At 36.7% G+C, this 19,529-nt stretch overlaps 1 protein-coding gene across 1 annotated transcript; it reads right to left on the bottom strand.

Annotated features, from left to right (window-relative positions):
- Nucleotides 1-5,095: 5,095 nt before the first annotated feature.
- LOC146145812 (uncharacterized) lies at nt 5,096-19,135 on the bottom strand. The gene is made up of 12 exons (XM_083389759.1): nt 18,898-19,135; nt 18,097-18,427; nt 16,823-17,056; nt 15,996-16,058; nt 14,178-14,400; nt 12,854-12,913; nt 11,903-12,013; nt 11,213-11,344; nt 9,440-9,535; nt 8,776-8,870; nt 7,562-7,710; nt 5,096-6,665 (listed from the first exon to the last, which is right to left on the bottom strand). Exons 1-12 carry the CDS (start codon nt 19,095-19,097, stop codon nt 6,320-6,322), a joined length of 2,040 nt encoding a protein of 679 aa, XP_083245885.1. The 5' UTR covers nt 19,098-19,135; the 3' UTR covers nt 5,096-6,319.
- Between the last annotated feature and the right edge of the window lie 394 nt (nt 19,136-19,529).

Genomic DNA, 19,529 nt, shown 5'->3' with positions numbered 1-19,529 from the left:
CACAAAAAGTAACCGCAGGATAATCCGGTCCACGCCGCGTTACAGTAAACTACTGAACAGTGTTACAAAGAAGTCTTTTTTAAATGAATTAAACCCCATCCCTTTTTCAAACGAAAATTGGCTCATTAATAATACGCTTTGGCCATCCCTCGAATGTATTCAGGCTAACTTTCAACTAAACGTCTGATTTTAAATTTCCAACTAAGCTCTTTTGGTTATAGTAGAAATGTCCTCATAGGCACAAGTGTAGCAGTAACATTCCGGACACGTAAATAAAAGTACATAAAGTAGGCCGTAGGGGAACATGCTCGAGTAATTTGTGTTAAAGCTTGTGAACAATGTAATACGATAGGTACAATTTGTCGTAAAAACGTAAAACTGATTTCCAGATTTAGATGTGCACAAAAATAGCGAAGATAATTAGTTGTGACTGTGACAACAAACTTAACCAAATGGTAATAAAAGCTATTTCTCGAATACAACTAACAACTTACCTATATAAAGAGTGGCTTTCCTGAACATTATAAAAGAACGAGCAATAGGCTATATACGCGACTAACACAACAATCCATACTTTCCATGAAATAATTTTAAAGTAATATTATTCTAAACTTAACGCTGAATATGTGTTGAGCAAGGTCTGAAACTGAGCAATGGTTGAACATTAACTACGGGCAGTGTGTCCACTTATCAGTGAGTGTGTTTACACCAAACACAGTGCGTATTTTGGGAGTTCAACAAATTAAAATACAAATAAGGAAAAAGCAATCTATTCTCATTCAAATAAGTTCAAAAATATGTAAAAAAAAAGTCACAGTTTTAATTGATATATATGCTAAAATTCAATTAAATTGACCTAATTAATGTTACATAAGTTATTTTACTTTACTTAAAAAATTTGATACGCCGTACGCTAGCCAAAAGACTAATCATTTAAATACCCAGCACGAGGTACTGATCAGGGTCGCCAGGTTGCCTAAGCCCTAAAGCTCTCAGACAATAATAAACAAAAACGAAAATTGAAAATTTGGCCAAGATACAATAACTTTATGCTAATCTTGCAATGGCTTACAAGTATTTCTGTTTTTAGCGGTATCACAGCTTTTTATATAGCATTTGCCAAAAAATGTGCAAAATTCCGGCAATGTAAATTTTGTGTTACGTAGGGTTTCCATATTTTAAAACGCGAAATCCTGGACAAATTTACTACGGTCGCATTGGCCAACTCCAGATCAGGGGACGTCAAAAGTTACAAAATATGATGTAGTTTTTGTACTAAAAAGACGGAAAACACTCTTGAGTCGCGAGCAGAAAAAATAACTTCCTACAGTTTAAGTTGACCAAAATTTCATTTTTGAGAATGCGATGAGACACACAGCCCAATCGGGGTAATCCGACAACAAAATTGACACAATTAGTTTCAGACACCTCTTATTTAAATCAAGCAGCCTATGTTTCAACAGTAGGTGTATTCGTATGTCCAGTACGTACTACTGGTTAAACGTTTCAACTAAAAACTGACTAAAACAGAACGCAATGCACAAAAACTCTTTTCTAAAGCGAAAACACAATGTTTAAAAGGTGTTTAGGTCGTGTTTGACGTAACAATAAATAGCATTGCACGCACAAGTGACTTTCTGTGAATACAAAGCTACTCACTCATGAACAGAACTAAAATTTGAACTTATTTCAGTAGTTACAATTATCAGTTTCGATATTGTGATGTATTGGCGATATAATTCATACAGTGACATATAAGCAGATTTTGACCTGTTGCATTTGGGCAGTGCCTGTTGATTTATCACCTAAAAACTAAAATTTATGAAAGAAACAATTCATGAGAAAGGGGCCGAATGACAATGGAAATTCATGTATCATGTGTACAAAGCGGGAACACACAATAAGACCTAAAAAGCAAAAATACCTAAAGCAGAAACATCTATAATACCATGGCATTAAGACCAACGACATAATAAAGCCTAATATGCAGTAAATCCATGACAGGATAAGAACTACATCGTCTGAATAAGACAAACACCTGTCGAAATACGCCCTAAATTTATGGGAACAAGGCCTAAATATCGCCTGAAACTGTAGGGAGAAGATATGGGACAATCGGGTACCATGGGTCGGGCATCGGCCGTTTTGATGTTAACTATTTCCCTAGTCTGACCGGCGCCGTCAGGGCGCCTCTTTTCAGTATAAACCTTAATTTGAACTAATATATTAAAGGCTATCATAGAACCTTGATTTTTTTTCATTAAAACACAGCTGACTCTAACGACATTATTTTGATTTTGTTCTTACTTTGTAAGTCTACACAAAATCGTGGACCAACGGAGTGAATTTTTCTTTAAAGTTATATACCACGATTCTAACCTTTGGAAGAGTTGTAATATTTCAACCAAAGATAGTGAGTTTACGCCACGGTTTTATGTTGACATTTCAGCTACATTTTTACGTGATTGATGCTGTGATAAAAAAAATTGCATTACATATAAACAACGACACATAACTATAGATCTAAGCCTAACAATTTCCCTTGGGGATGTAGAATATCGGAACTAAACCAAACTTGTTTTTCTCTTGCTAGAAATTGCAAAATGCCAATATTTTTTCCCTTTACTAGAATACATATTTTTTCGAAGAAAAAATTGAAAATAAGCCAAATACTCCAGGCCTGTGTATCTATTCTGCCACGCCATTATTTTAACATTAGGCTCAAAATCTGCATCAAGTACTTAAAAAGTTGTAGAAATGAAATAGCTTCCTAAAGACCACATTCATATTTTTCGGTTCATTGAGCTGCAAAACCTATGTGTCCTTCAAGCGTGAACAGACCTGAAATGTTTAGCGCTAATTCAAGGTTAAAATACAGATTGTCCGAGTTACTACAAGTATAAAATCTTTCTTTTTCTTATTTCGTATTAACGTCATTAGGTAGGTAAAGCATTGTTTTTTTTTATTCTAGCCTACAACATCAACTTTTGGAGAAAAAAAATTTGGTTTTGATTTGAGGCGACGAGGGGTTCTCAACTCACGCATTACAGCAGAGGTTCTTAAACTTTTTGAAACAAGCCCCCCTTTTACAATTTTAACCAAACTCGCGCCCCACCTTGTTTCAAAATCAAAAAACATTAAGCATAACAGCAATTTATTTCTAGGTAAGTTGCATTAATGCAAAGGATGTTTTTAACCAAGCCTAACTGTTTTTAACCAGCCTAACTGTTTTTAACCAGCCTAACCTAAGGTTGCCATATTTTGAAACGCGGAATTTCTGACAAATTTACCGCGGTTTCAGTGGCCAATTCCAGATTAGGGACCTTAAAAACACTCAAAAATGACGTCAAAAATCTCTAAAAATGGGTTGGAGTATATAAAACTGGAAAAAAGATTAGTGATGCTTTCTTGCCATTGTTTAATATAAAAATTACAAGGTTTCTGTGTTTTTTAAAAAAAACGTGCAGTATCTTGTTAGGGGAAGTCTCAGATTTTAGTGTTGTAATTTTGGAGTGTCTGCGGAGCCCCTAAATCTTTTCCAATTGTATTGTAAACTTATGAAACTGATTTTTATGTGACACATAATAGGAAATCAAGCCGAAAACATAATTAAAAAAAAAAGTTAAATCTGAAACACGCAAAATCTCTACAAAAGCGAAAACAAAATGATTAAAAAGCTATAAACCTCGTAGTGTGTGTGACGTTACAATGAACATTATTTTCAAACAATTAACAGTATTAGCACTTTCTCTGTGAATATTCGAGCTATTTATTAAACAGTACGAAAAGTTAAACAATTTTTTTTTTTTTTTTTTGGTATTAACAAATAGGCTATCGTTTTTAATCGCATGCGTGCGTGCGGCACACACCATGTTTTTCTCGAATGGCCGATCAGAGCGGGTAACTTAATCACGTGATTAATGCGTTAGCATAAAGTTTTTGTGGAATCATCTCCTCACAAAACGAAAATACTAACCTTAAAATCAACAGGAATATTCTACACAACAGAAAAAACTAATGTGTGATAACTCGATGTTGTCCATTCAAATATCACCATATAGTTTAGTCAAAATTAACACAGATTTTGTCAATTTTCGCGCGCCCCTTGTGAACCTTGCACGCCCCCAAGTTTATGAACCACTGCATTACAGAATAAAAGAGCGTGTAGAAAACTTTACCTAACCCCAGTGTTGTAATGACTTAAGTCATTGACTTGACTGTGCAGTTTTTTGTGCACTCAAGTCACTGTATTTAAATGACTAGATTTGAGTTTTTTGACCAAAATGACTTCACTTGGACTTCAGTCATTTGGTCAAATAACTTGGGTTTTAATGAAGTGTTTTTCATTAACATTTATCCCAAGTTTTGCACATTAAAACCTTTTAGTACTGTAGGCTTTATTGCGTTTGGGGTATTTTTAGTTAAATTGTTGCTTATAATGGTACGAGGTTACCAATGTTAATAGTTTACCGTTCACTTTCATGTCAATGACATGAGTTGAAATTGACTTGCTCTCATAATGACTTGACTTAATTGGGCCTGACTTGTTATTTTTGCAAAAGACTTGACTTGGACTTAAGGTATTTTTCAAATGACTTGACGGCAACCTAAGTCATTCAAAAAATATAAGATCGTTGCCACAAACATCTTACTGGTGCTGATCTTCTGACTGAAAAATGAATATACAGTAGATACGCAGCAAAAGCCCAAATGAAACGCGAAAGTGCTGACCGTATCTTTCCATCGCCCAAATTAGCAGCCAACGCAATTATATAATAGAAAGCGGTTAACACGGAAGTATGCGTCATAAGGCAATCATTCTGCGCAAAGTTTGAACTCGTACGCTCGGCAGTTAAGGGTCAATATCGCTGAACATTAATATTCATACTTATGAATTTTATTTTTTTGACATTTAATTTCCCAAAGTCTGTTTGATGGAAAGCTGCAGTTAATAGAAGGACTGCATCTAGGCGCTCAGCCCCCTCAAGTATTCTCTAGGCATATCATCATAACTTCAAGTAACGCAAAAAACGGCAAAAAATACAAAATGCCCTTTCTCCTAAGAGCGTGTAATTAGGCGTATCGGACATTTTCTAAATACGAGTGCGACCACCTAAACCAGTGATTTCCGACCTTTTTTGGATTTTTTGGCACAATCCTAATAAAGTGATTTTCGGTAACAGCACAACAAACGAAATTAAAATCGCGAGTTAATGGTGAAGAACACAGATAGAAGAGAAGTCAAAAAACGCACAAGTGATTTCTGATCCATTTATTTTCTATTTTTTGATTGGTTGGCAACTTGTTTGAACTAGCCAAAAACAAAAACAATAATTCAAAAAACGGCATTTTATAGCGACGACCATAAAAGGAATTTTAAAAGCCAATTCATTTCACGCAGATTGTAGAAAAACTACCTTAACAAAACGAAACACTGAAAAATCGGTTTTTCTTTGTTGCTTGTCTCTTCCAGCTTTGCGTTGCATTAAGTTGATTATTATATATATATATATATATTAAGCGCTCTGATTGAAGATTTAATTAAAAGTATTAAAAAGCTTGCAAAAAAGTGCCTTCGGGTCTTGGACGTTTGTAAAGCCCAAAACGTCCAAAATGGAGCCACAAGGCTCAACTTTCACGCCAAATAGAGACCTTAAGCGGGAGCATGCTGCCCCATCATTGAAGATTCAGTTAAAGTAATAAAAAGCTTGTTGAAGTGCCTTAGAGTTCTGGACGTTATTGTTAAGCCTAAAACGTTTGAAATACAGCCACAAGGCGCAACGGTTAAGACAAAGAAACGTTATCTGGGCAGTTTTGTCACCAGCCCACGGCGACGGACTTGGCAATCGTGAGAATTCCAAATGTCCAATGCAAACAACTGGAATTCTTTCCAAATAAATCTGAATACATGGAAATCCAATGATCAATCAATCTGCGGGTATGTCAACATGTGGCTAATAGACGGTGGTTTTAGAAACCTTAAATGCATCATAGATTCTTGAATTTTTTACCGTTTTCGTTTAAAAACAATGACCCAGACTACCAATCAGACAATTAGTGCAATACTTCAGCTATGCAACGTAGCACTGAATATGTGAAAAGTGTAAATCATCTTTGACCCAAAATAAATGTCGACCTCAATTGCCGATCAGTAATAGCCGAATACTCTAGCGAAGCTAATTTAGGTCAGACACTTTCTACAGATGTTAAAATATATACTATATAAATTTTTCGCCAGCAAAGGCATCATTAGTATATCCTTGCCCGAGTGAATCAACCTTAGCTATGCAGTGCACTTTTTGTGGATAATGTGCCCTCCTCACAGACCGCTCTTTGCTTCAAGCAAGAGCTCGGCGTAGAGAGGATCCTCTTTTCCGTGATCCTTCTTCACGATGTTGGCCGCTTCTTCAAGATGCGACTTCGCTTGTTGCAAGTCGCCAACCAGCTTTTCGGTCCTGGCCAACAAGCGGAGGCACTTGGCCACTGCCAGGGCGCGTTCGGTTCCAGGGATCTGGGGGATTCCCCGCAGGAGCTCTCGCAGTACGCGCATGCGCGGTACGACGTAACCCTTGACGACCTTGACGAACTCGCGGTCGGAGAGCATCACCTGACCGGCCATCGCGTAAACCTCGTCAAAGTACATCTCGATGCCGGTGTAAGTGTTCCTGAAGAAACACACCAACGCTTGGTTGATTTCCCCTTTTTTGTAAACAATTTTAAGAACAATAAACAGACCAGAGCCATAATAAAATCGGCATTTCGCTCTATTCAAACATTTCGGCTCTAAATTATTTTAATTCAACAACTGTTATCTAGCCCTGAAGCTACTTTTTGACCGACGATTACACAGTATGACCAGAGGTCGTGAGTTTGAACCTCACTGCAGTCTAGTTGTTTCTCTAGCCTGCCTTGCCTGCATCATTAATCGGCATATTCGATAAGTCTGCGGAGGCTTTCGGTATACTATTTAAAGATTTTTGGATAAACCTAGGGTTTAAGTTACCAGGTGCAATCTGTACTCAGTGTACTATTATTTTAAACAAACCCTTTCAAAAAGGAAAAACGCTGAGCTGGATCGCAAATCATCGCCAAAACTCGTAAATATAATTGTGTTTTAATTTGACATTGCTAGCGATCTGATAGAATCGGATTATCACTTTGTATAGGACAGCGGTTCTCAACTTCTCAACTAGTGGGCCATGGCTCACTGGTGGGCCATAAGAACATTTAAGTCGGGCCACAGACTAATTCAAAAAAGCTAGATTTATTGAAGAATTTAGTTTCATCTGTGTCACTATACTTAATTTTACAGGAATATTGGCTTGGGGAGGAATTGAATGTAAATGAAACGTGAATAATCCGTATTGACATATGCTCCGCTAGTTTTTGTTCTAAACATTTTTTTATAGTTTGTTCTTTCATCAAAATATTGGGCCACAGAACTTTTGAGCAACGAAAATGGGCCACGAGAGAAAAAAGGTTGAGAACCACTGGTATAGGACATCGGGTCCGGTATCACCAGGCAGTTTTCGACGCAACAAAAACAAACCAAAAACCTCACCTGTGGTTTTGCGGGTGCTCGAAGTAGGCCTGAGCGAGGTCGTAGTAAAGCAGGGCAGCCAGGTTCTTTCCCTCGTTGCGGTGTCGGTTGGCAAAGCCCTTCACCTTGCTCGCTTTTGTGCGGGTTTGTTCGCGGACCACGGCCAGGACCTAAGTGATTGAGGCTTTGATTCAAGGGAATCAAGTTAGGTCTGCAGCGTTTGTAGGCGCGTGTCGGTTTAATCCTAAAAGAGCTCTTGCTAAAAAACTGAACGAAATCAGTCGACCTTTCAAGGATTTCGTTACAAGCGAGGTAAACGCAAGTTATCCAAGGAATGACCACGACCAGAACCTAAGAGTTTAAGGCTTTAAGGCAGTGTTTTACGAACGGGTATGTTTACCAGTCGTAGGCAACCTACGACCCTCAGGCCACATCGGGCCCGCCAACGCACAACATCTAGCACGCGACCTAATTTACAAACTGGGTACAAGGCCATTCCTCGTGTTTTTTTTATTATTTCAACTATATATATAAGTAATGTTTTGGCGCTTTGGGCAAATTTTATATCCCGATTGTAACATTAGACCCCTTTTCAATGGCAAAATAACCTAGTTTCATCTCTGATTAACAGTCGTTGTAGCTGTTATAATAATATGCGTAAAGTCTATACACAGTTGAAATTTAACGCCCCGCAGGGACCTTTCTGCGTTTGGTTTTAGCCCGAAACTAGAAAAAGGTTGCCGATCCCTGGGGTATATTATATACCAGGGTGTAAAACGCAGTGGTTATCTATGTAGCGCTGGTTTGGTTTATATTAGGTATAGGCAGCGTGGTAAATAGGATAACCCTTCAACCGAATAAACTGTTTACCCGCAGCGCATGCTAGACTGTATATCTGACAAAAGCTATACGAAGTGTATACAGTTCAGGACCGTATTACAGCATTTCACAACTGAGGAAGAATAAGTTTAATTGTTTATTCTAAGTTTTTTTCAGCTACCAGGTAGTTACATTTATTTGAATGGCTCGGTATAATAATCATACAAAAACTTAATTATTATTTTTTTACTTCTTCATTATTAGTTTTTTTAATGCAGCAAGTTCTTAAGGTTATAGAACCGGGATATGTGGACTATATTTGAAAATCTTGTGTATTAAAAGTTTACAAAAAAATTGTCCGTTTTAATGAAATCTATTCAGCTCAAAGTTGCTATGCATAAAATATCATAAAGCACCTTGTCGACGATTTTGCGCGCCTCATTGAAGCGTCCGTTCTCCAAGCAATCGGTAAAACTCTTGAGCAGAGTTTGTGCCTCGTTGATCTGGCCCCCTGCAAGAAGAAAATATTGCTTAAAACAGAACCCGACCCAACACACCAGCGTTGTTGTCGAAAAAAAAATAAACGCAGACAACGAATTAATAAAAAACAGTTGGCGATAACAGACGTCTGCAGCCTACACATTAACAATTACAAGAAGAACTATTTTTATTATTGTATGTAGGTTGTCTTTTTTTTCAAAAAACACATGTTTTATCATTAGTATTATTCCACAAACCCACTATACTTCCCCATACAAATATTCGTATTATAGTTTGGTGCGCACAAGTCAGAAGCTTGGTCAATAGTGGGTTTGTAGAGTGGCATCTTCAAAGGGGTTGAGCGTGGGTTGAGCTCGGCCACTTTATACTTCCCCATACAAATATTCGTATTATAGTTTGGTGCACAAACCCACCCATGATTGATCGTATCCACAACGTCCATCAACACAATTTCCCTGTTTGGATCAATTCCTGGGACATTTATTTACCGAGCAATCAACCCATCACAAGTTCACGAAACCCCCCAAAATCACAAATGTAATGCATGCCACGCGAGACGAAAATAACTTACAAACTCACCGAGGAACAGAGTGTCGAGGGTGACACGTGCGGGACCGCCCCTGCTTGGAGAAGTGGTGCCACCGGTGAGAGGTGAATCCCCGCTTATGAAAGCAGCTGAAATTAATGGACGACAGCGTGAGATTAGGTAATTATACCTTTACTGTAATTCTGAATAGATCTCGCAGACGGGACGAATCTGGCGATCAATGATGCAGGCAAGGCAGGCTATACAAACAACTAGCTTTCAGTGAGGTTCGAACTCACGACCTCCGGTCATGCCGGGTCCGACGCTCTACTAACTGATCTATACAGGCTCAGAGAGAAGAGTCGAGAAACAATCAAACGCTAATGCTTGCTACATTTTTTTACAAGCAGCTTCACATTAAAGGGGATCTACCATATACTAATGATACAAGCCGTAATCGTTGGACAAAAGGCAGCTTCAGAAGGGCTAGATCACAGTTGGTAACACACATATGTGTGTGTTCGTTTCATTTCTTTATTGTAGTTCTTAGAGCTGTCTGATAATATAGGATCGGTACTAGTCCGATACTAAGATTGTATCGGCGCGATATCAAATAAATAGAGGGATTTCATCCACGATTTGCAATCCAATGCAGAAGTTTCCAACATAAAAGGTAAATTTATTAACTAATAGTAAGTTAACAACTTAATGGGAACCAAACTTCTTCAAGCTAAACCAAATTTGGGCCTAAAACTATGAAAAAAATGCCTTGGAAGCTTTCGATTTCATCTATTTTGGTTGTTCAGGCATAGTAATAACGTCATTTCAAATAGGATCGCGATACTTTTTTTCAAAATATCGGGTATTAGTAACGGAATAAAAGTATCGGACATAGCTAGGTTTGAGCAACTCGTGCGAACGCAGTCCAGTGTTTGGGTCGCTCGGTGTACTAATGCTACGTAAGCCGTAATCGTTTGTCAAAATGCAGCCTCGGAAGGGCTAGGTAACAGTTGTTGAACACATACGTGTGTTTCTCTGTTACTGAATAGTTATACACTGTTTTGACACCACATTTGTACGGGGTGTTTGGTCACATTTTGGCGCGTTCAACAGTGATATCGTGAGTTCGAACCTCACCGCAGGCTATGTAGTTGTTTTTCTAGCCTGCTTTGCTTGCATCATTGATCGACAGATTCAGTGAGTCTGCGATGACTTTCGGTGTACAGCATATAACTACTGCGCAAATGCCAATCCCTATAACCCAGTTAAAGTACATTTTTTATTGTCCAGTTAGTTGTAACCCCACATAGTATTAGGTGAATCTGCGATGGCTTTCGGAGCATACAACTACTGCGCAAATGCCAATCCCTATAACCCAGTTAAAGTACATTTTTTATTGTCCAGTTAGTTGTAACCCCACATAGTATTCGGTGAATCTGCGATGGCTTTCGGTGTACAGCATATAACTACTGCGCAAATGCCAATCGCTATAACCCAGTTAAAGTACATTTTTTATTGTCCAGTTAGTTGTAACCCCACTTAGTATTCTATGAGTCTGCGATGGCTTTCGGAGCATACAACTACTGCGCAAATGCCAATCGCTATAACCCAGTTAAAGTACATTTTTTATTGTCCAGTTAGTTGTAACCCCACATAGTATTCGGTGGGTCTGCGATGGATTTCGGTGTACGGCATACAACTACTGCGCCCAATCGCTATAATCCAGTTAAACTGCTTGCCAGGGTAAGTTGCAGCAAGCCACCAGGCCACGAAGATGGCCAGCAGGCAAACTGAAGCAGACACGAAACCTGAGACCCGCCACCTACGCGCTGTAGAGGGCGTCGCCAGCTTCGGGGGCGATACGGGCGATATGGGCAACCCGGGCGACGTCGCAGACTTCTTTTTCACGTTTTGAGTTCCGATCGGCCGCTTGGGGGTAGTGACGTCATCGACAAAACCTAACATAAAATCGGTGGCTTAAACGGGATTTAGGGTTTAACAGGGGTTAAAAGGGTGTTAAGGTGGGGATTTGAAATTACGAAACTAGTATTTCTGTTTTAACAAAAGGATCAAAAAAAATTTGAAAAAAAAAAATTGAAGTGGTGAGACAGGAAATTAAGTTGAACAGAATACAAGGATTAAATCGAAATTAGAAGAGCCTTTTTTTTCGTTTTCATTTTTCATATATCGACACAGAAAAACGAATGCGATAGAGAAAGAGGCGACAATTAGACATAAAACACAACAAAACGCGCACACAAGAACAAAATGCCAAAGCTAATTACCTTAAAAAGTACAAAAATGATCCTTAATTTAAGCTGCTTTCACTGATTTTTACTAACTCAAAAACATAAAAATGAAAACGATTGCTCTTTACCAGGGCAGTTCATGTTGCTTATTAAAAACACTGGCTTTACTCGGGTTTCTAAACTTTGAGTTTTTTTGTTCATATTGATCATACTGAGGAACGTAATCCAATTTCAGCGTACTTACAACCAATAACCAAAGCGTACTACCTTGGCGAGAGTAGCTCCGTTCGCTTATGTCGCTAATGGTTGCGTCGCTTAAAAGGACCTCACCAGAATCGGCAGTTGGCTGGTGCTGTTGGTTTGGTGAGACTGGGACTCCTGCAACAATATTGCTATATTGATTGCGGCTGTTCAACTTGAAAATGCTAAAATATGACAAAAAATCTCGCTGAAACCGGAGTTCTTATCTTCATGGCAACCAGCATGGCAGAATGATGGCGACTATGTCGGCCGAGGAATCAGCCCAAAAACTGAAGGAATTTGTTCCAAAAAAATTGGTTTTAAAAAATAATTAGTTTTCAATTTTTTTATTTTTTTCTTACAACTCAAAGGATCAATATTTTTCTCGCTAATTGCCTTGTTTAACGCTAAACATGGCGCGGTTTATATATTCGTTAGGCGAACACAGCATTTAACTTAAGAGACGAGGCTAAACAACGAGGAATTCGGGCCAAAATACTTGTCACCAGAAGACTGGCAAGATTATGTCGGTCTGCATGGCAATTAAATCCTTATAAAAAATGTATTTCCTAGTTTTGCGAGTAAATGACGATGATGGCTCCAAACAGAGTAAATATTTCTCAGACTTTATACTTGCGATGTATACTTGCTCTTAAAAAAAAATGTATATGCTCTTAACTTTAATTGGCACTAATCTTGACAATGCCTCACTTATTATGTGCTAAATTCGTATCTTGTTTTTAATAGGATGAAATTCGTTTTTTTAGAAAGCATACTTGTTTAAATGGCGTAGGTAGCTCAAAAATATATCTTAGTCCAGTGGTTCCCAAAGTGTGGGCCATGGCCCAGAAGTGGGTGAAATCTTGAGATAGATGCTAGGGGTGAACAAAACTAGTTTAAGAAGCACTGTAAATAGTGGACCAAAGCTAAATGTGTGATATATAACAGCAGCGTTACCAAGCATATAGTGAAACTTACGATCAGAGACTGGAGTTTGCGCGACACGCACAGCCGGTTGTAAGGAAGGGGAAGCCCTCACTGAAAAGCAAGGAACATATTTCGAAGTTAGAGGTTGTAGGACCCACATATTATACTTGAAGTACATATTAAATAGTTTTGACGCATACCAACTTGCAAAACTAAATTTTAACAAACATAATTAAATTGTTGGGACTCCAGCCATGAGACCGAGATAAGAACAACACCAACGTCAGAATAAAACACAATTCGTAAAAAGATCAAAATAGGACTAATACCTAACGGCAGCGTTTTTTTTACGGTCCCCCAAATTTCTCCAGCGGTTTCCCGAATTTTGGACTTGCAACTTTTTGGTATTTAAATGAAACACTTGTGGCCTCTTAAAACTACTTAGCGGTCACCCAAACCAAACCTTAAAAAACCCTGGCCTAATGGTATTTAGTACCGTTTAAATCGAAATAAAACATCAGCGGCGCCCCGACGGCGCAGGTCACACAGGGCGTCCAAACGTAGTCACCAGAACGGCCGATGCCAGACAGATGGCCCCGATCGTCCCATACCCTCTACTCACAGGTTCGGGCGTTATTTGGGCCATTTGGGCCTTTTTCCGATGAATTTAGGACTTATTCCCACAGATTTGGGTCATATTCAAACGATTTTGATCATATGCTGTACTGGATATTACTGCGTATTAGGCTTTATTATGTCGTTGGTCTTAATACTATAGTTTTATAGATATTCCTGCTTTAGGTATTGTTGCTTTTTAGGTCTTATTGTGTGTTTCCAAATATACTTTGCACTGATCTGGCATAAAATTTTTAATAAAAATACATTTGGCCTTTAATTACGGGCCCTTTCTCAAAACAAATCATAAATTCTGCGAACTGATGAATCAGTTTCATATATACAATTGCTTTATTACTAATTTGAATGTGTAAATATTGTATGACTTGATGCCAAAGGTCACTGAGTACATGTGCTTTGACATTAAGTCATAAAATTCTTACTGAAAAGCGCAAGGTTCCAAAAAAAACTATGACAACATAAAAATACGCTCCTAACAACTAATGAAAAGATAAATATCCAAAAGAGCAAAAAACAAGTTGTTTAAACAATAACTTTGCGACATTCTCTCTTTTTATAGAAAAATGTTAAAAATAAAGTGAAAAGTTTTATCCAGCTGAATTCAAATGTTGTCAAATTTTGTATGAATGTTTTATCAATTTGCGTAGCACGGATTTAAAAAAAACATTCTTTTTACAAGTTTACATAAATCCAGCAAAATCAGCATATAAGCCCGCTGTAAAACGATACCCGATTTTACCTTCTCCCTCAAAGGTCCTCGACCGCGTGTTGAACTTATGGAGCTTTTGACTATTTTCAGGCGAAACATCAGGGATGTATACGTCAATGTGCTGGGCCGCGAGAGCAACTTCTTTGGCGATCTCAGAATTATGCATTGCTAGGAGTCGATTAAGATCGTCGCGCACTTCAATCATGGAGGGACGTTTTTGAGGGTCGTGATGCCAGCAGCGTTCCATCCACCGCTTAAAAACATTTTAGCCTTTAGTTTACCATAGACTTCTTCTAGACCAGCGGTTCCCAAACTTTTCTGAAAAAATTGCCTGGTGGACCCTTTGCGAATATTTTGATATTTCGCGGCCCTATAAAAATCAAGGGTCAGTTGAGCCATGTTTCTTGTAGTACACTAGTGCAGTCACAACTTTCTAACTAATGCGAAAGATTCGCCGATAGCAAATAGTGCAGCATAGTAGATGCTTTATGATGTCACGAGAGACAATAAACACGCTTTATTACCGAATAACAAAGCTTAACTAAAAACTAAGATTGATGAAAGAAAATGTTTAAAACAAACACTCCAGTTTGGGAACCGCTGTTCTAGACAGAGTTGGACAACTTGAAAAAAATAGTTTTCTAATTTAATCCTAAGGGGTCGTGATGCCAGCAGCGTTCTATCCTGTCCTAAAAATAACTATTTCGGTATATTGGAGCATAATGGTCGGAGGTTGTAGCAAGACTTAATAAGAATATCAAAGCCCATACAGAAGTAGGTATCGTTTTGAACGTTTCGAATAACTGTTTACTTATTTTCAACATCTGTTATCTACTTCTGTATTGGTTTTGATATTCTTATTACGTCTTATTTTAGGAATAAACTTTGGAACACAATTCACGTTTTTTTTAGTAATTTTAATAAAAATATCAAAGCCATAATATTCGATAAAATCGACATTTCGCAATTTACAGACGTTTCAGCAATAACTCATGCCCTAATCAGTGTAAAAATCAAGTGACGATAAATGCGATAAAACATAAAAAGAAAGGAGAAAAGGGAAAGGTATCGAATATTATGGCTTTGATATTTTTATTGAATTAGGTAGTTCTCGTTTTGTAATTCTATCAATTAGAACAAATTCCGTAAAATTTGCACAGGAATATTAGCCGTTCGCATACTCAAAACATTTGGGATTAAAACCTAATTGATTGTTAAATGTAATTCCAGTTTATATTCGGAATGCTAAGAATTCATTAATTTTAATTCTAAATTAATTTTTTGAAAATTAAAGTAGTTCCATTCTAATTCTAAGTTAATTTGGGAAACTAAAATGCTCTTCTTTTGCTCTAATCTGAATTAAAAAAGCTAAATAAATCTAGTTAAAAAAAGTTGACATTTTGAAGCAAATAATACTAAAGAAAAAAATAACTGAAGAAACATGTTTAAATTTAAAAATTATTAATTATAAATCCCCGTATATTGATTTATTTTTCATAAAAGTGCAAGATACTTAACTTACGATTGATTATAACGTTTTGACTTGACTAAAACGCATTTAAGTGACTTTTTTTAAATGACTTGATTAGAACTTTTTTCCAAGGGAAAAATGAGTTAACTTGGGTCATTTGTGTAGATGACTTAAGTTGGACTTAACTAGAAATAAAATACTTTTGATTGAAGTTCTTTAATGTAAAACATTATATTTACCTTTTATTTGGTAAGATTCAAAAACTTGGGTAAATAATAAATTAAACCAGGACTTGAAACACTATAAAATGACTTGTTTACAACACTGCTATTATATATATATTTAATTGTCTTATAAAATCATGCAGCAATCCACACCTTAAGTGCTTCAACAACTTCGCGATGTCTAGGCTCAAGTTTTGCGATTCTGTCCAATATCACCTGAAAATCAGTCGAAATTAAATTATTAGGGTGATTGTATAAAGTAAATAGCGTTTACTTTATATAAAAACAATAACTACAGTCATATAATAGCTATTTCAAACCTTGACTGCCACATGCAACATAATAACCTAGGCAATTTGGTAAAACAGCCTATTTAAATAATTTTTTTATAAGGTGTATTATTCCGATGCTGAAAAAAAATAATCGTTTTCAATTGTTAATCGTTTCCAAAACGCTTAAGTTGCCGAAATATGGGCCTATTGTTTGGCGCCTTGACACAGTGTTGTAATGACTTAAGTCTGTTTTCAAAATGACTTGACATCTTTGGGTTAAAATGACTTAACTTGACATGACTAAAGTCTTTTTAACAAATGAATTAAATAATTATTTTATAAAAGGTGTTAATTCCAAAGCTGAAGAAAAATGATGAATATATCCTAAAACTAGACAGCGTTAGGGTCATTGTTTATAAACTCCATATATTCTTAATCTCTAGCTATAAACAACACTGAAGCCATCGCAGACTTACTGAATCCATTAATGATGCAACCAAGGCAGGTTAGAAAAATAACTCTGTTCGAACCTCTTGCAGCATTGATTCAGTTAGTCTGCAATGGCTTTTCGTGAACTAATGATATATAAGCCGTAATCATCTGTCAAAAAGCAGCTTCGGAAGTGCTAGATCACAATTGTTGACAAACATATGTGTGTACATGTTTCATTTATAGATTCTTCTATGTAAATAAACCCTGCAAGTTCACCTTGGTGTCTGGACGATGTCCTCGGATGCAGTCCTCCCTGTGTTTGTCTTCATCAAAACAGCTCAGAAGCTGCTTCGCTATAACAACAAACTCGACCATTGCAAAGCTGTACACATCCTGCTCCTTAGCCGGAGTCTTGTTTGGATTTTGCAGTATCTCTGGGGCTGCGTACAGGAAAGTGAACACCGTACGGTTGCGAGTTTTTGGTACAGTCACAGTAGGCGCCCCTGTTACCTATAACAACAGACAAACAACAAAAAAAATTAAAGTTTTTCGAATACATTCCAGGTAAGAAACTGGCGATACCAGGACAGTCAAAATATACATTCCTTTAAAAAATGACTAATCCTGGTTTTGCACAACTTTGAGTTTTATTGTTAATATAGGCATCAGCAGAACAGTGATAACTAGCTGCCAATGGTTTTGGATTCCATAAAGATACGCCTTTTAATATAACAAACAAACAAGTTTTCTTAAAACAGCTAAAATTGTGCAAAAGGAGAGACTTTAAATCCACAATAAATTGAAATAAGGATTTAAATCAGGTATTCATAAACTTTTTGGGCACCCTTGACATAAATTACCCAAACTTGCACACACTATACAACTAATATGTACATAGTCATAATTATCAACAGTATAAAGGCGATGTTTATAGATAAATAGAAACATTAGCTAGGTGGTACAAAGAGTCGCTTCAATGTGAAACCTGCAAATTAGGCAAAAGTTAAACAACAGTGGTTTTGGTTAGCTCAACGTTAGTTAAGCAAATTAATTATGTAAATCAGCATCTAACATTCAAGTTGTTTATCATGTCACAAAAAGGTAGAATGATTGTTATTATATAAAATATGATTTTACACAGCACAGCATATGTAATAACGTGCACAGTGCCTTTTTCAACTAAAAAATGTTCTTTCAAATGATGAAAGTACTAAAACAAAAAATCTGTTTGAATGTTTTTGGATTATGTATGTAGTAAATTAACAAAAAAAATTGTATATTCAGGGCACTAGAACCGGACACAAGAAATTATCAAAACAAGATTTAATACAAATAATGAGCCATTTTGGAAATAAATTATGTGTGTTAGTCACGACTAGAAAACAGTTAAAAACAAATAAAGAGATATTTAGGTTAGGTAACTATAATTTGAAAGAAATGAAACCAACTTTTATTTTTCTTGGAGAGCCCTTCTCACTTAAAAATATAATTTCTTTTTTGTTGATAAAAACAAATAGCTTTTGCCAAATCAGTTTATTTCTAACTGTCACCTGGGATAAACGGGCACTTCCAAAGTCTGCAACCTTACAGTGAAAGTCAGCGGTGATCAAGATATTCTCCGGCTTAATATCTCCATGCACCAATCGTAGGTCTCCATTAGGATTGTGGATGAATGCCAGAGCACTTGAAACCTCTTGTAGCATGCGCAACTGAAGAGTTGGGCGCAGAACGATTTTAATATTGGCAACAACGGTACGAAGGCTACCACCTGGGAGGTATTCCATTAGCAAAGCCATTGAGTTGGGCCACTTACACCAGCCGTACACCCGCACAATGTTGTCATGACTGGCCTCTTGCAAAACACTGTATTCACTCTTTATACTGTGAAAAAAAACACAAAATTGTTGTTATATATTCAAAAACATTACTGTTGATATCGATTCTTAGCCGTTATATACACAGAAACTTATACGACAAATCTTACATTATTATATAATATATAAAGGATAATAAATATATACATAAAATAAGTAATTGTAAGCTTATAAGATAAAATACCAACAAACTGTACTACATAGGCTAGCTTGTTAATACTGGACAGAAATAACTAGGATAATGAGGTTAAAAACAACATAGATATAATCTAATTAAGATTTTTTCAACTAAAATTATTATAAAGTTTTTTAATATACGTTAACACCCTACAAAGAGCCAACCACCACCTATAAATAAAACCGATTATGTTGAATTTCAGTAAATTAACACCATATTAGTTACTTAACCATTTAGAACATAACCATTTTCTAGCGTATAACGAATTCTAAATAAAGTCTTTATATCGCCCAAGTTACCTGGCCTGAATGTTACGCTTGTCTTGAACTCCACCAGACACTTGAAAGCATTTTGCAGCGATGAGACCACGGGATGCATTGTAGCAGAGACGAACTGTTCCGAGATAACCTGAACCCAATTCGCCTTCTTCTGTTACCAGAGCATCAATGTCATCACAATCATACTCTTTTATATCCAGAGATATTGTATTGTTTGTCATTATTATATCTTCATATAAACAGACATTTCCATGGGGTTAAAACTGTAACAAAACATATATGAAAGTAATTATTATACCTAGGTTGTCACTTGGTTTTGGGGTCTAACAAGTATTTTATCATGGCTACCATGTTCATGTTCAAGCAGTTAAAACGCTGAAAAATGCCTCTCTTTTATCAATTAAATTTATCTTCTGTAATGGGTTTAAAAGTAATACGAGTAAAGCAGCTTGGGGAAAGTAATAAACACAAAACCTATTTTTAATTAGAAAAACATAACATTTATAAATCGCAACAAATTACTTAGGTCCAGAATAGTCTTATACCACAGGAATATTTTTCATTTTAGAAATAAATATGTCCATTGGCCACCATATTTGGATATATACAAACACCATTATCTAATTCATAAAAACAGTTTTGAGATATACTGA

This window comes from Ascidiella aspersa, chromosome 5 (assembly GCF_963924565.1).
Source record: "Ascidiella aspersa chromosome 5, kaAscAspe10.2, whole genome shotgun sequence".
In the NCBI taxonomy this organism is placed as follows: Eukaryota; Metazoa; Chordata; class Ascidiacea; order Phlebobranchia; family Ascidiidae; genus Ascidiella; species Ascidiella aspersa.
Note: the sequence above shows the minus strand (reverse complement) of the source record. Positions and strands in the feature narration are given on the sequence as shown.